The sequence below is a fragment of the Onychomys torridus genome, chromosome 4, assembly GCF_903995425.1.
Source record: "Onychomys torridus chromosome 4, mOncTor1.1, whole genome shotgun sequence".
NCBI classification, from domain to species: domain Eukaryota; kingdom Metazoa; phylum Chordata; class Mammalia; order Rodentia; family Cricetidae; genus Onychomys; species Onychomys torridus.
Window position 1 is genome coordinate 81,531,992 of NC_050446.1, and position 17,248 is coordinate 81,549,239.

General features: G+C 47.2%; 1 protein-coding gene across 3 annotated transcripts in view; it reads left to right on the forward strand.

Annotated features, from left to right (window-relative positions):
* The first annotated feature begins 1,535 nt into the window (after positions 1-1,535).
* Positions 1,536-17,248, forward strand: part of Mpped2 (metallophosphoesterase domain containing 2) — a 181,755-nt gene continuing 166,042 nt past the window's right edge. The window contains exons 1-2 of one of the 3 annotated variants that reach the window (XM_036186053.1): positions 1,536-2,410; positions 7,767-8,014. In XM_036186053.1, the coding sequence (XP_036041946.1) occupies positions 7,887-8,014 (128 nt within the window). In that variant the 5' untranslated portion in view covers positions 1,536-2,410; positions 7,767-7,886. Of the gene's footprint in view, positions 2,411-4,072; positions 4,239-7,766; positions 8,015-17,248 lie in introns of those variants that run through there. The other 2 variants (XM_036186055.1, XM_036186054.1) reach the window with 2 other exon arrangements.

Below are 17,248 nucleotides of genomic sequence, written 5' to 3' on the forward strand. Positions count from 1 at the left end.
TTTTTTTTTTGTTGTAGCAGCTCAAAGGAAATAAAAATTTTCAACTCACATAGAAGTTGGTCATTGCTGGATAACTGATCTATAAACAGGACCCAGTAAGGTTGATTTCTCCTTATATTGAAAATTTCCCCTCAGTTTCCCTTAAGCAGGAAAATGGTGGTACAAACTCCCACCAACTTTCTAAAGAACCACACACTTGATTTTTAATCACATTTACGATCGTGCAAAATGTGCCAGTAAAGCACAGCAGACTGTTGTTTAGATTCCAAACCATGTTCAAATGACTGCAGTGTGAGTTAGGGGCAGTGGTGCACAGTGATATCAGTCCAAATGGTCTTAAAATTCAAACTATTTACATGAGAGGAGTGTACTGCTATCTCTTCTGGAAACAAAACCAATAGCTTAAAACAACAACAACAACAACAACAAAATAAACAAACAAAACACCAAACCGTGGTTTCTAGTCAGTGTTCATGGTTGGGCTGAAAATCTAGAAAACAAAATATAAAAGTGGCCCTTCACCGCATCTTTGGCATCCTTTAATGTCAATGTCACTTGCTGTGATTTGTGCTGGGCAAGGGAAGGCACTGTCCTTTCCTCTCAGCACATCAGACAAGAACGGACACTCTGGGCATGCTGTACAATAAAAGGACATCAGTAAGCCCATTTCCCCTTCATTTCTGCCTGAGCATAAGAGATGGGTTACTTAAAATTCAAGTGTCAGGAAAGTCCATTGTAAAGGGGAAATATTTTCAAGCTAATGCCGTTTGATTTTTCTTTTTTTTAAATAGGGGCTCCTTCCAGCCTCTCTCCCTTCTTCTCCAGACCCTGGAAACCAATTAGTCTCAGCGCAGAGGCCACAGACCAGGTTGAAATGGCTCCTTTTTGATTTTAGGGGCTATAATTTCAGCCAGGACGTCTAGTCAGTTGCCACAGAGTGTACTAAGTACGTTTCTCTCTCGTACACACACACTGGCGTTGCCTTCGGAGAATGCAGATTTTTGGAGTCTGACTTTTAGAAAGGAATTAGATCTGGTCGCCTTCCAAATCTGACAAGCTCTGACAGTGGCATTAACATCACAGGGCCAACTCATCTTTCAGACAACCGCGCCAACCAAGTTTTCTAAAAAGCCCTCTGCCCCAGCTTTTCAGAGGCTTCTCCCATTCTTACCCCGACCCTCTTTTGCATACAATTCCTAGTGTCCCACCTCCACCCCCATCCCCCGGTTTCCAAAGCAGCAGAGAAAATTGGAGTAACTTCGATTTTAAACTGGTTCTTGAAGTGCATGTCTTTGGGAGAGGGAAAATGTGATTCAAAGGGGGAGGGGAGATGGGGGGCAAAAAATTGGAAACAATTAAAGCCTTTGCCTCACTTCACCTTCTTATCCAGAACCTGTCTTAATTCTTGAAGGTCAAAAAACCTTGTCTTTGGATTGGCCTATTCTTTCTCAGGAACAACCTTGTAGAGCCAAAGAGAGGTGTGTGTTTGTGTCTGGCGCTTTGAGAAGCTTGAGGAGAAGGGAGCCTTGATACCCCGCAGGAAAGCCTCAGATCAGCAGAGGGGAGGGACGGGACCCTGGGGTCGTCCCCTTTGGGGTGATCCTTGTGCCCCAGCCGCTCTTCCTGCCCCTGCAGCGAGTTCTGCGCCTTGGAGCTGTGCCAGGACCTCTGACAGAGCCTGGCAGGTTCACGAGTCGGGGGCGGGGGCTTGGTGTTCTCTTTGCAGAAGACGCCCATCTGGGGGGCTCCCCTATTTTCCAGGCTCTCCGTGGCCCGCCCCCATCTCCCGGACCCCTATCATTTGAACGCCGATCACACATGGTGATGAACTTGCAGCTCAGCTTCCTGCCGCCTGCTTGACCCAGGAGCACCAGCAGCCTGCGGGCCTCGCCCTCCGCTCTCCCTCCTCTCCTGGAAACCCCGCGGCCTCAGGGCGCGGGTGGGGGGCTCGAGGGGGCCGGAACTACCGCAGGGGCGTACAGGGCTCGGGGTCCCGGCGGGGAGCTCACAGAGAGCGGCGCTTGGGCGGCCCAGCTTCCTGGAGCTGTGCTCCTTTGACCCCAGTGGCAGTCCCTGTCACTGCACCGCTCGCGCTCCCTTCGCTCGCCGCGCCCTCGCTGCCTCTCCTCGCCCCCTCGCTCCCTCTCTCCCCAGATCGAGGCTGCGCCGGTCCTCTCCATCTCCCCCCGCAGCGACCCCGCGCCCCGCTCGCACCGCGCCCCCGCTCCACACCCCCCAGGCCCTGGATCGGCGGCGGGGACCTCCGGGGTCGAAGGTTCTGGCCCGCCCGCGCCCCTCGCCCCTGCCGCCCCCAGCGCTGCTCCGAGCCGGCTCGGGTGGCTCGGCGATGGCTCGCCCGCACACGGGGCGCTGAAGGCATCCCGGGGACCCGGAGCACAGCCCGGGAAAGGTAATCCGCCCGGGGAAGGGAGGCGGAGGGCGGGGGAGGGGGGAGGAGGCGGCCGGCGGCCGGTGCCGGGCGCGAGAGGAAGGGAAAAAAAATGCACACACAAAGCGGAGCCCGGGTGAGAGGTGCCTTGTCAGAGGCGCGTGCGAGGGCGCGGGGGCTGCGGAGCGCGGCGGCCCCGCCGACCCAGGGGTTGGCCGAGTGAGCACTCGAGGACCCGGGGAGAGCAGATTTGCAACCCCCAAGCGAGAACGAATTTCTTTCCGTAGCTGTCCTCCCTCCCACTCCCCATTTCGCTCCCTGTTCTCCCTTCCCCCTAGCCCTCGGCCACCGACCTCTCGGGGTCCCCCACCTCCCTGCCCCCTCTCCGCCCCGATTTCTCAGGAAGGGGGGGGGGTGTTGTCGGCGAAAGCCCGCAGCCGAAGCCTCGCGGCGGGGATGGGGGTGGGGCCGGGGAGTCCGATCTGTTTACTAGAAAGTCTCGGGGTCGTGGCGGCCGCTGCCCCGGCCTAGGCCCGCGTGCATTGTGTCGGCCCGAGCCCCGTGCGCCCGCGGCGGCCCCGGCGGCCCCGGGCCAGGTGTTGTGGCCGGACGGCTCGGCGCAGCTTTGTGCTCGGGGCGCCCGCGCGCGCAGTGCTCCCGCGCGGAGCTCTCAGCCGGCCCCCGCGCCCCGACCTCACTCTCCGGTCTCGGCGATCGCAGCCTGCAGATCGAGGGGGCTGGGAGGCGGGGTACCGTAGCGTGGAAAAGTAACCGGGGCCGCCCAATTTCTTTTCTACCTAAGCAGGAGTTGGGTTTTTCTTTCTTTCTTTTTAATTTTTTTTTTCTATTTACATTTACATGTGACAAGGTTGTCTTTAAAAATCTTTCGAATTCCGGGTTTTTGCGGCCTAGGAGGTGAAGGGAGCATTTTTTTTTTTTTTTTTAAACCTAGAGGTTCTAGAGGGCGTTGAGATCCCCCAGCAAGAAAATAGCATGGAAAGATGATCAGTGGGGTTGATTTATAGCGCCCCCCCCCCCCCCAACACACCCGGAATTAAGAGCGAATGCGAGTCATGAAAAATGTGTAATTGATTTGTGATGGTACAGACACTAACAGGTCAGGGTGGGGAAAACAAACATAACTTTAACTGGAAGGCAAAGACTTCCAAAGAGGGGGCAAGGCGGTAGCAGCCTGATAAGCCGGGTCCCTTCCCTTTCCAGCCGTTGCGGGGAAGACGCCTGGCAGCTCCGGGACACAGAGCGAGGAGGCGGCTGTTCACGGTGCGGACCCGGGCTCCTGTCTGTGTGCTCGGAGATGCCAGCGCGCTCCGGAGGCTTGCGTCCCAGACCAGAGGCTCTGTTCCCCCACCGAGGATGGCGCGGCGTCAGAGCCGGTGTCCTGCAGCGATCCTCAGTCGTTCCCCGGCTGGGAGAGAGGAAGATGGGGGGGAGATGCTTAGCCGACCCTGGGGCAGCGAGTCTAGAGTCGTTAGTGCGGACGCCGCTGGCGGTGGCCCTGGCAGCCGGGTATTCGGCGCCTGAGGAATGAAGAGAGAGTTATGGTCAGGACCAGGCAGCGAGAGCTGACAGGGCAGGGCGAGTGTGCGTGTGTGTGTGTGTGTGTGTGTGTGTGTGTGTGTGTGTGTGCAGTAGCTGTAACCCCCACCCCATCTGCCCATCCTACATTTAAAACAAACAAACCAATCCAAAGTAGAGAATTCTGCGCCCCCCTTCGCCCCACCATATATAGACTCCACGCTTTGTCAGAGGCTCAGGAGAAAAGTCGTGCCCTCCCTCTCCGAAAGAATGTGCCAGCTGGGTGTCAGCAGTGCTGGAGACAAGTTCAGGTGTAAGTGTGATTGGAAGGGAGGGAGCTTAGTGGACAGAGGCACGTGGAACTTTGTCAGTATCTCCAGAAAAATAAACTAGCGGAGCCACCGCTGGGAAGGCATCGCTCCCGCGTGTGGGGGATGAGTAACTGGAAATGGGCATAAAAGAGGGGCATGAGTTAAGAAGGTTCTGGATCCCTGAAGCAGAGGGAAGAGAGAATAAAATTTGGCGGGTTGGACCGGGGGCGAGCTCCAAAAATCCCTCCACCCACTTGGTGGGGCGGCTATCTTTCTGATTCAAGTGAGCATCCTTATTTAAACAAGGAAAGCGAAATCCAAGGCTCATTTCTCCTGGGCTTGGCTTGGGCGGCGCGTTGAGTAGAGAGGTCAGGAATTGTTGCTTTGAAAGTTTAGGTAAATCGGACTTCTGATGTCTAGGAGGTGGAGACAGTTATTTAAGCCTTCAGTATTTAATCCCTTCCTTGCCAGCAGACTTTAAGAGATTTTCCAAGTGGGTTCCTGGAAAAGAAAATTTCCAGTCTTGCAGCTTAAGGGACAGAAGTGACTGCTGTCTAGGAAATGCTCAATGACTCACGTGGGCTTTTTTTTTTTTTTTTTCCAAACTGAAACTCTAACACCAATGTGAATGCCTGGCGGTGACAGTCCTGTTTAGATTTTTCTTTAGGCATTTTGGCATCTTGTACTGGGTGCCTTTGTTTGTGGAGAACATGCATTGAAGTATAAAATTAAAAGAAGAAAGCTGCTCCCTTTAACTGTTGTGTGAAGAGGATGTGGTCGGGAGAGTTTTACAGTCTGAAGATTTGAAGCAAGGTGATGCAGCTTCTTCGAAGGTTAAGATGGGGTCCGTGCATCATTCCGGCTTTCCCCCAAAATCTCATGTGAAGCGAAGTGGTTTTGTGCATGGTTTTGTCACTAAGAGCCCCCATTCCACCCCTCAAAAAAAAAAATCCCCCACACACCAGTCTTAGGATATATTCATTTTAAGGTGTGGGTGGAATTGAGCATAGCATTTAAAAAAAAAAAAAAGCCTTTTCTTGACTTGTCTGTAAAGGTGCTGGGAAAGTTTTGAAGCTCTCTGCCTGAGTCTGACATTTCCTTCAAAGGACTCCAGATTAAAGAAGATAGACCCGGCAGGTGCACTGTTTCGATAAAACATTTGAAAGGGAACAAGGCAAAAATGAATTCAAATGAGATGCCAGCCACCCATTTTAGCCCTTCAGAATTCCAGGGGTCTAGGCTTGCTGATGGAGAGGTATTGTTTGCCTTGCTGGGGACAGAGGTGCAAAGAGACATAGGTGTATGCCGACTGAAGGGTGAGTTTAGGATGGAGTGGACTTTCGAAGTGGGAATCTGGCCTGTGAGTTCTGCCTCGTCTTGGCTTCAGCGTGACAGGATGCCCTTCCAACCACTTCAAGTTACTGTAAATACTCAGGGTGTCTTTTATTTCTGGTCTATACCCTCTTAGTTTAATCAGTAAGTTTTCTCCCCAAACATTTAGATTCTGGCCAGGGGTGCAGATACTTATGCTGAGGTCACAGTGGTCTAGACATGAATTTGGTTTCTGTTGCCTCTGAAATGTTCAGTACCTCACACAATAGACATTGATGGGAGGAAAATAAGAATTGCTAAGTAATTTTTATACTACTCTCTAATTTATGCAAACACCGAGTTCTCGTATTCTGAAAATGTGTATTTTCCCCCTCTGTGCTTTGATGGCTAACATTCTTTTTAATGACAGTCATTTCTGTAACGGGAAGATGTTTTCATTTGTATTTACTTTTGAGCACCACGCAATTATGCAGCCCTGCGCTTCAGTTGTGTCTCAGTACTTTGTGTCTCAAAAGAGACAGCACTTAGAACAGGGCTGCAATTGGAAGCAGGTGTTGTGTTTTACTGTTATGCAAAATAACAGTAAAATATAATTGTGTAGGAAATTAAGGAAACAGCTGCAAACTTAGTATGAAAACTGCTACATTATGATTCGGAAGCAGTTCTTTACAGATATCTTACATCAGAGGAGCAGGGCAAGATTTAATTTAGTTAATCCTACTAGCCAGATCACTTATCAACTGGTGCTTAAGGGAGTCATACCTCCCATGAAGTCAGGAAGAAGAAAGAGAACCCAAGGCGACATTTTGTTAAAAATGCCAGAACACCAGGGCCTCTTTTCTTGGCTATGGGAATGTTCTGGGAACACAGGCCAGGTGGGTGTGACCTAGCTTGCTTTACTGATGTGAAAAAAGCAATCATTTGAGTAGAACACTGTGGAATTTCTTAGTCCAGCTAGCATATGGAGGACTACAGGAGCCCTGGGTTGCAAAATATAAAATAAGTGGCCTATGGCAGGCCATCTGCCTTTTGTTCGATATTTTAAGGTGTTTCATGCCAAATTTCAATCTAATCTTATTATTCTAAATATTTTTATTTGAGATAGCAGCTAAGATTTCTGGAGCTTAATAGTGCACATGGCAAATGAATTCTGTTAGAGTGTTTGGATAGGAGTGTACAAGTTAGCCAAGGGTTAGCCAAGGGTTAGCCAAGGAGTATGTGGTGCCTCCTACCTCCTCCAATTGATCATTGATGGCGGCAGGTTCCACGCAAGGGATTGCCTCCCTCCATCTTTGAACCATCTGCCACTGAAACCGATCTTCATTTCTGTACCCCGTGCAGCAACTAATACACTGACTTATGAAAGGAAGCAGAACTGCTGGAAATTTCTTAAGGAAATTAGACCAACTAGTAAGAATTACAGAGCACCAAGAATGAGGCCACAGATGTAATGGTTGCCCTCCCTAAATGCTCCCTTAGGGAGGGAAGAGGGAGGCCGCGGTTATAAAGTGACTGACCAGTCCTGTGCTCCTCTGGCTTTCCCTTGAGTGACTAGAGCATTGAATGAAAGTGCACCATGGTTAGCCAGAGAGAAGATGGGATGTGTATCAAGCATTGCGTGTTTAAGAAAGTGTCTGCCAGACAAACTTGAGGGTAACATGTGTATCACGTGCATTCTCTGGTTACACCCTTGTCTGTTAATGAGCACAGAACCTTGAGTTTGCCTCCGTCATTGTGTCCTGTGGCTCGTCGAAGCATCAAGATTTCAAGTGATTGTATAATGCGATACCAATTTTGTAAGAACCAAACATTTCAATTAGCAGGGAATGCTTGGTGGAATCTTCCAGCACAAACCATTTATAGCTAGACACCATGGCAACTGTGGATTTGGCCCTTCTGCAATTCAAGTTAAGTGCCATAATTATAATTAGAGAGGAATTCTTAGCTTGAACTCCATTGAGACGATTCACTAGCATCTAGTGATGCCGTAAAGGGTGTAGAGTCCACTCTGAGGGACATGCTGCCAAGAGTAGGCAACAGTGATACTCACGAGGAAATAGTATGTGATTCAGATTTAAGCCACTTTTGTATTAGATCCTAAACTTAATGTGTTTTAGAACTGCCTTACTCATTCTTATTTTTCAAAATATATAAACACACATACACACATATGTATGTTTTGTTTTGCTTTCTTCTAGAACGTACAGCAGTATTGATGAGTAGACCCTTGGACTCAGAGGTCGGCTGAAGTGCACCATGCCTGCTTCCCGCTTTTGCTCCAGAGAGTTGTGAATTGCTCATGCCTATAGGGAGGAAGGATGGCACATGGGATCCCTTCTCAAGGCAAAGTTACCATAACGGTGGATGAGTATAGCTCAAACCCCACCCAGGCATTCACACACTACAACATCAACCAGAGCAGATTCCAGCCGCCACATGTACATATGTAAGTATTTCTCATGAATGTTGAAAAGAAAAAAATAATAACAATCAAGAAAAGAGAAGCAAAGGGAAAGAAAACTATTCCCTCAGCATTTTGCTAGGGGGAGTGGAAGGCAATGATTTCCAAAACAGATGGGTATCTGTGGTTTCAAATGTAGCCCAGGAGAAACCCTTTGCATCTGCACAACTATTCAGATTTTTACAGCACATTCAGCCACGAAAGTACATTAGGTCTTCAGAGCTTCTGGAAGATTTTGATAAGATGCTCACACTTATAGGTAGCACTGGAGAGGGAAAGGTATTTTCCTAATGCCACACAGTGAATTTGGCAGGCAGTGTCTTCTCACCCCATTTCAGTTTTCTTTACCGTGTATCCTTAACTTCCGTGAGGAAATATTTCTTTAAAATTTCTCCAATATTTCCTTACACTTCACCCCACTAAAGCCTTTACATTCAGCTGGGAAATAGGCCTAATTGGCACTAATTGTCCAGCTACTGCTAAATCCATTGTCTCTCTCCTGTTACTAGTGAAACGTGGGCTGCATTCTGCAAGACTTGAACAATATGGGGCACAAGGGGTTAAGGGGGAGCGGAACAGTCGGTCTCGGGAATTTTACTTTTCTTTCCCTGATACGAAGGAGTTCGTGTCAAGCTGTACGCTATTTAAGGAGAAAGTACAGGAGAAACCCATAGGAAGGACGTCACAGCACCTGGTCACACACCAACGTTGGTCTGGTCCTCCGCCGCAGACGTGCCAGGCTTTCAGTGGAAGGGGCAGAAGGTCACCATCTCTCTTGTTTATTCAAGGCCTGGTGCCCATTCTGTAGGAGACCCCTTCCGATGTCCAACACTGGTCTTTCATGGCATGACTGAATGTCTTTGAACACTATTGTGTAGTTGAGAGGGAATGGAGGTTAGGGTTTTGTTGGCTGTTTTTATTCCTGGCAGAATTGAACCCAGGGCATGCCCAAGTCACAAACTTTCTTCCAGGAATTGTTTTATGTTTTTTAAAAAAATTAGTAGCCTCCACCACCTACACGTACACACACACACACACACACACACACACACACACACACACACACACACACACACACACATGTCTCCAATTCAGAAACAGTAACTAAATAAAATGGTGTTCTCCTTGATTGCCTGGATATTAGTGTAAATAGTGGGATGATGTTTTGTAACTATGTTCTAGAAAGCCACTTAACATACCTGGGATGATGTTTATACAAAGTAGGAAAACAAAACAGCAGGCTTGGAAAACAAACAAACAACAAACAGACAAAAAAAACAACAAGAAAAGAAAGACCAAAAATGTCTTTGCAAATGGTAGTGCTAAGTAAGCCGTTCCTAAGAACTTCCTGCTGGCCTTCCCTGAGAATCTGCTCAGGATTATGAGGGCATGCTGAGAGAGCGCAAGCTGGAGGTTTGTTTGTAGGTGAATCTGTCTTCTCTTTGCTAGTATGATAGGCTTTCTGAACAATAAATATGTATTTGTTTCAAATATTCTTTTTATTGTTTCCGTTTATTCCCTTTCCTTTAAATATGTTATAAAACTTGTGCGTGGTATAGTTTAGGATCCTTTTCGCTTTCTTTGGCAGGCTCATATTTGTGTTAAAGAGTCTCAGAGAACCCTGGATCCTGTTTCCAGTGAGGCAGATTGAATGCCGCTCTCTGCCCAGATTCCTTGGGAAGTGACTGGAAAGCTCAGCCATTGCTTGGCTATGTAGACATCCTTTTGTTTGCTCTTGCCCACAGGAGTCCACTGGTGAACTGTGAACACTGAGATAGTTTTTAAGTCACGTAAGCTTAGAACTGATCTTAGATCTAGCCGTGGAAACTCTGAAGGGTCAAATTATACCGTGTGTGTGTGTGTGTGTGTGTGTGTGTGTGTGTGTGTGTGTGTGTGTGTTTCTCTTGGGGGAAAGAAGGAAAGGAAAAAAACCCTCTCAACAAGGCCAACAACAAAAAGGTTTGTAATGGCAACTCAGACAGCTGTGCAGCCTGTCACTGGACTCCAACCTGGGAATGCGGGCTCCTCTCAGGTGGCTCCACGGTGGGCTTTCCCTTTCATTACCACTCAGCTTGCCTCCCCCACCTGAGAGCCCTCGGGCCCTTCTGTCTTGGTGCCTCTGCGTTCGCTGTTTCTCACAGCCGTGACATTTTTCTTTCTTTCTCCCTCCCTCCCTCCCTCCCTCCCTCCTTCCTCCCTTCCCTCCCTCCCTCCCTCCTCCCTCCCTCCCTCCCTCCCTCCCTCCCTCCCTCCCTCCCTCCCTCCTTCCTTCCTTCCTTCCTCCCTCCCTCCTCCTTCCTTCCTCCCTCCCTCCTTCCTTCCTTCCTTCCTCCTCCCTCCCCCTCCCCCCTCCTTCCTCCCTCCTTCCTTCCTTCCTCCCTCCCTCTTCTCCCCCTCTTCCTCCCTTCCTCCCTCCCTCCCCCTCCCTCCTCCCCTTCCTCCCTCCCCCTCCCCCCTCCCTCCTTCCCTCCCCCCTCCCTCCCTCCCCCCCCCTCCCTCCCTCCTTCCTTCCTTCCTCCCTCCCTCTCTCCCCCTCCTTCCTCCCTTCCTCCCTCCCTCCCCCCTCCTTCTCCCTTCCTCCCTCCCCCTCCCCCCCTCCCTCCTTCCTCCCCCCTCCCTCCCTCCCCTCCCTCCCCCCTCCCTCCCTCCCCCTCCCTCCCTCCCTCCTTCCTTCCTTCCTCCCTCCCTCTCTCCCCCCTCCTTCCTCCCTTCCTCCCTCCCTCCCCCCTCCTTCCTCCCTTCCTCCCTCCCCCCTCCCCCCTCCCTCCTTCCCTCCCCTCCCTCCCTCCCCCCTCCCTCCCTCCCTCCTCCCTCCCCCCTCCCCCCTCCCTCCTTCCTCCCCCTCCCTCCCTCCCCCCTCCCTCCCTCCTCCCTTCCTCCCTCCCTCCCCCTCCCCTCCCTCCTTCCCTCCCCCTCCCTCCCTCCCCCTCCCTCCCTCCCTCCCTCCCCCCTCCCCCTCCCTCCCTCCCTCCCTCCCTCCCTCCCTCCCTTCCTGTCTGTCTATCTATCTACCTATCATCATTTACTACCTTTTGTTATCTGTGTCTAACATCTATCATTCATTATTATTTTCCCACCATCTACCTACTTTTTATTATGTAATTATTTATCATTATTTTATTATTAGTCTATATCTACTGTACATCTATATATTTTAAAAAATTTGTTATTTTATTATTTCGGTCTACCACTATCTATCACTTAGGTTACCTGTTTATCATCTGTTAATAGTATTTTCTAGCGATAGCTGTTATTTTTTCTGTCAATTGTCTGTCGCCATCTGTATTTTGTCTACCTACGTAACTGTCTCTCTGTCTGATCTAGTGATTGGTTTAAGACATTTGATGATGGTTGATAGGAGAAACCGGGGTTATTCTGGCAGTGTGAAGGCGCGCTTTGTCAGGAATGTGGCTCACCATTGCCTCAGCCTTACCTAGTCATCTAAGGGCCTGCTGTGGCTTTGCAGGTTGCTGGCCTCGCATTATGGCAGCCTGTGGTAGGTTGTAGGAGCTTGAGTATCTTCCTTGACTGCAATATGATATCTATTTTGGGTACGTTAAAAACATTACCCTTTGTCTAAATAGAAATTTTAAGTAACCATAAAGTATTTGTGAGACACTGAGCCTAAAATTTCCCTTGATTTTGGAAAAATTACAATATGTTATGGCAGAGTTTTGCTGCATTCCTATAGCTAGTTTGTATTTCCTACTTGAAGCATTACACATTTACTTTGCTCTGGATTCCTCAAGCATTCACTTTCTTCACGCCTATCTACATTCTGTGGAGACCGGTGATAGATAGTAGGGCCCTTTGTCTTCTTTTGTATGACTTAATGGTAGCAATGGGTATGGCCTCACCTTAATTAAGTAATTTTTCCTTTCCTTCTTAATGTGGTTAGTCTCAGCTCAGCTTTGTGACTAGCTCTTCTCCAGGAACTCCTTTTGATCAATTTCCCTTCCCCAGACATCAGTTTATTTATAGGTAAATAATTGCACCAAATGACTGGTATTGTCTTTAAGTGTAACTTATTAAAACTGCAATTAAAACAAAGTTTTTTTGCAAGGTGCCACAGTGAGGGACAAAAATAAGTAAGAGTTGGATGCTGCCATTATGAAGCTCACCTGCTTTAGAGCTGGCTTCTCACCCAGTGTAACGAGGTTTAGATTTAGTCCTTATCTATAAACTCCAACAAGATTGCTACCAGATTTTCTAAGAAGCATCTCTTTGAATTTACTCCTGACATAGGATTTTCTTTTCTTTCCTTCTTTAAAAAGTAATCCTACCTGACATTAGAAAAGAAAAATCAAAGCACAGCTGGAGTTACTAGACCAAAATTTAGCCCAGAATATGAGTCCTTTCTTGCTCAGACTCTTGATTGTACTGGTAGATGAGAAGATTGAAAACCAACAATTAACAGGTCTTCATCTGTCCACAAGTCCTTCATCTTTCTTGAGCAGAATGTTGAAAAAGTTATTTAGTACTTTTAATGATGATTAGAGAAGGCATTAAAAGAACCGTTTTAGACTGAAAATGTCATAAAGACTTTGTGTGTTTTTAATGATGGGAGGCCTAATCAAATACTCTGGTAAGGAAGGCATCAGCTCCGTCAGGCTTAGCACTGGAAATCCTACTTTATGAGGAACTCCCTGTTCCTTGCAAAACAGGATGGTTGGTTGCATTACTGAGGTTAATTTTACTTTTTTTAAGGGTTGGCAATGGGGAATTTCGAATCCAAATCTGTCTCCTGTCCTGGCACTTTTCCTTGGCCACAGCTTCAGTTACTAAGGCCCTAGGATTTTCTCTCCCTTGCTCTTTATCGGAAAGTGTTATCAAATAGAGGTGGCTGTCACCAGTGGAATCCTATTTTCTTTCTTCATCTGTAAGATGAGGTTGGTAAAAGGTTATTAAACTAAAGGGGTACAGAAAAATTCTGAGTAGCACCCACTGTATGCTCAATGCCATTTGTTATCATGAGTGCTTGTTTCATTGATTCCATATTTCTTTTTCCAAACAACATTCATCCAGTCACTGCTCAGTTTTGTCTGGTCTTCTTCAAGCAATCATTGGAGGGTATCATGGAGGCTTTTCCTGGTGGGCTTTGGGGTTGAATTTCCTGTCAAGATTGTAAACATCCAGGAAGGTCTCTACACCTCCAGTTATACCAAGAGAGCAGTAGTTCCAAGTGGGTAGAAATCCTGTACCATGAAGATGTTCAGTGAAGATCATCAAGGTTTTTCTTCTCTTGGGCTGGACCTGACTCAGTCTGTGCGCTATGGATGTTTTAAGTTTCCCTGTTGGTATCTGTGGTTAAAACAGACATGTGTTAAATAGGATTGTCACAGACTACTTCGGCAGGAGTAGGAAGATGTGACAGCTGAGAATGTGTGGTTGTCCTTGTGACTGGCTTCTTGGAAAAATTTGGGGTCTCAGTATTGTCATCTATGAAGTGGGATTAATGTCCTAATGCTTGTTAACCCTAAATGAACCCCTTTCATTGCTCATGCCTGTGGTTACCAGCACCCTTGAGAACATACAGGACCAGAGGGCAGTACTTGGGACACAGATATGGCCACAAATGTGACTTTGTGCTAATGATGGCCACAGGGTTACGATATTTCTGAGCTGCTTGGCCTTATAAAACATGGCAGGCACTGCTTGCTCTTGGAGCACCGTGGTCTTGTGTGGCACTCATCCATGTTGCTTGGCCACTGATAATCAAGAAGTGATGGTCATTTCATGGCATATTCGGACAGTGTTTATAGATATTTCACTTGATGTGAAGCTTCATTCCTCCCCTGTTTGAGAATGTGGTAGGAAACATTAATTTCAGGATTATATTAGGAATCCATAGTTCAGAAGAAAAGGAGAGTGGGTGTGGATGTGAAATGCCCCTCACGTGCATCTGTTTGAAAACTCGGCTTCAGCTCCTGGCGCTCTTTTGGAGGTGTGGACCCTGTGGGGTGTGGCACCTACCTGAAGCAAGTCCATCACTGGAGGGTGGGCCTTGAGATTCGTACCTTAGCCCAGCGTGTGCTGACTTGCTTCCTGATCCCCAGTGGGTGGAGATGTCCTGCCTTTCCCCATCAGAATTGATTGAATCCCATCAAACCATCAGCCAGAACAAATCTACTCTTTTCTACGTTGCTTCCTGTTGAGTCCTTGGTTGTGAGAACAATGAAAGTAACTAATACAATTATTATATAAAATGATACTTGCTTATGTATATGTCTCTAAAAGTGTGGGAAGGACAAACGCCAGTTTTACTGATGATCACTTAGTTAACCACTTGGTGTCATTTATTAGGTAGTGACCTTTATATTTTATATACTTCTAGGTAGTTGGAATTAATTTTATAAAACTGTGGTACTTTCATGCTAGTTTTTCGAAAGAGTGATAATTTGTCTCTGTCTCTTGTGTGAAAGGCTTATGTAGATGTACACCTTCTCCTTTCATTGGGTCTTGCTTAGCTTCCTAGGGTGACACTCTTCTAGTTTATGGTGCAGTCTAGGAGGAAGCCAATGGATATTCAGCTTGTTCCTATGTAGGAGGATGTCAACCATACTGTCTCCTTCCTATACCTGCCAACAAAAGACTTTTCAAATGTTTTGATTTGTTTTGTTGCTGTTTGTGTGTATGTGTTTGTATATATGAGTGTATATGTATGTTTGTATGTGGGGGTGGGGTGGGGAGTAAGGTGCATGTGAGTGTGAGGTCAGAGGCCAACCTCCAAGAGCTGGTGTTCTCTTTCCTCTTTCTTGAGACAGGGTCTCTCTTGTTCTGTTCTACACTGGCCCCATGAGCTTCCAGGAAATTTTCCTTCCTGCTGAACTCACATATCCCCCTTATGGAGGGTTTCAGAGGTTGAGCTGCTGTTTTTGAGCTTGTGTGATGATGCAGACATTTCCCCAAGTGAGCCATATCACTCACCCAGGGAGGAAAACATTTTAAGAAGTGTCTTAAACCCGTTTTGAGAAGGCAGCAGTAAGTACGGTATCAACAGCCTGTTGTCATGTACACAGGCAGTGAGTGTTTCAGGGAACTTGAATTCTGGTCCTCTTGGGGTCACTAATTAGCTCTGGGATCTTCAAGGAGCTAGGCCTCTCTGAACACTAGCTACCAGGCTCCAAGGCCTTGAATATCCTCTTTTTCTGGAATTTCTGTTTCTTACCTCTGATCCTCCTTTTTTTTTGTCTATTTGAAATGTAAACCCCACATCATTATGATATTCTGTGGGAAAAGAATAATAGTAGGACATCGTGGAGATGCTGTATGGGAAGAGAGAAGTGAGCTTGTGAACTCTCACTGGGGGAGGAAGAGGAGGTAGTATCAGTGAATGAATGAATGTCAAGGGTTCAGAAAAATCTCTAACAAGGTGGATGTTTATTCTTTACTGCAGGGGTGGACTTTGTTAACTCTTTATTCAAAATCTAAACATATACTTCTCTCAGAAAGCCACATTCTCTTTCTTAGTACAGATTTACCACTGGTCTGAGCATTAGCATGACCATAGTTTACAAAAGTACTTTCAATCTGAAGTTTGCCTTGGAGATACTACATGGCCCTTTTAGTTTGCAATCATACAAAGACAGTGGGCTTCTTTTCTTTCTCCCTCTTTCTTTTTTAAACACAAGTCCTCTGTCTGTACACACCCCCAGGGGACCATCTTGTGGTCTGTGATAATTGGACTTCAAGCATTAGAGCCAATCTAAGATTTAGATATTTTGTCCACAAGGAATTATTCTTAGAAACCTTGCTGTATGATTGTGTAATTGGGTAGAAATGTTTTGCCTTTCTTTGGTTACTGGGCTATCAGGGAGGAAAAATAATTTAACAAATAAAACATCATATCTGAGATTAGATGTGGATTTTTGTGTGTGTGTGTGTGTGTGTGTGTGTGTGTGTGTGTGTGTGTAGGCCAGAAAAGAACTATGGTTGTGGCTGTCATCATCAGGAACAGTGTCTACCTCCTTTGACACAGGCCTCTTATTGACCTGTCATTCACCGATTAGGCTAGATTGGTTGGCCAGTGAGCTCTAAGAGTCCTCTAGTCTCTGCCTCCCCAGTGCTGGGACTACAAGCACGTATCTCTGTGCCTACCGTTTTACACTACGCCAGTTCTGGGGATCAGATCTAAGCCCTCATGCTTGCGAGGCAAGCTCTCTACCACTGAGCCATCTTCCTAGCCTCTAAATTGTTAGTTGTCTTTCTTTTGTGACGCAGGCTTGCTGTGTGTCTCAGACTGACCCTATACTTCCCGTCCTCCTACCTCAACCTTCGAAGTTCCAAAGTGCTGAGTGCTCAGCACTCAGATAGATCTCGACTTTCATTCTGCATTTTGGAGATAGAGAAAGATGATAAAGAAAGTGTGTCCACCGTTAGTGCACAGACAGGCCCCGATACCTGGAAGCTCTCAGGCCAGTGCCTTCAGGGGCCAGTTCTCTCACCTGCTTTACGTTCAGGCTTTCTCTCAACTTCTTTGGCTGAGATGCTCCGATTGAATGACAGGATAAAGGAAGTATAGATGAGACAGACTCAGCTTTAATTCTGAGAGTTTTAGAATTTACGAAGGTGAGATTTGAAGATGCAAAAGCAGGGCTAATACCACTCAACCTACCATACCTTGTTTAACACACCGCGGGCCTGAACTGCTTCCTGAAAGGCAAAGCTTTGCTGCATTCTGGAGGGTCTCTGTGTGAGCATGTTTCCTCCCTTCTCAGGATTCCCTTAGCTCTCTCCTTCCCATACTGTTTGCTGCTTTTGACTTTCATAGCATACTGGTACGGTTAAGCTCTACCATATCAGAAAACACACTTTGTAGACCCCCATGCCAGCCTGGCTCTCTCTGTCTCTTTTAATGTAAAAAGAACACTTCGGTGTGTGTCTGGGTGGTAGTACTAACTAGAGAAAATGGTTGGATTTGTTGGCCCTTGCAGTAGTTGGGTTCACATATTTGTTTTGCTTTGGAGATTTAGTTTTCTCCTGCAGTTTCTGTCATTGACAAGGAAGGGCTGAAGTACATATGCATATAAGGACATGCATTTTTGCAGTTTTTTGTTTTTCCTTTCTTACTATAAATCCGAAATATATGCTGTTCTAGTTTATATTTAATGTTCTGTCCCATTTGGTGTTAGATGCTTTAAGGTAAACTAAGGCCAGGTGGCTCAGAAGATAAAGGTTCTTGCCACCAAACCTGATGACCTGAGCTTGATCCCCAGCACA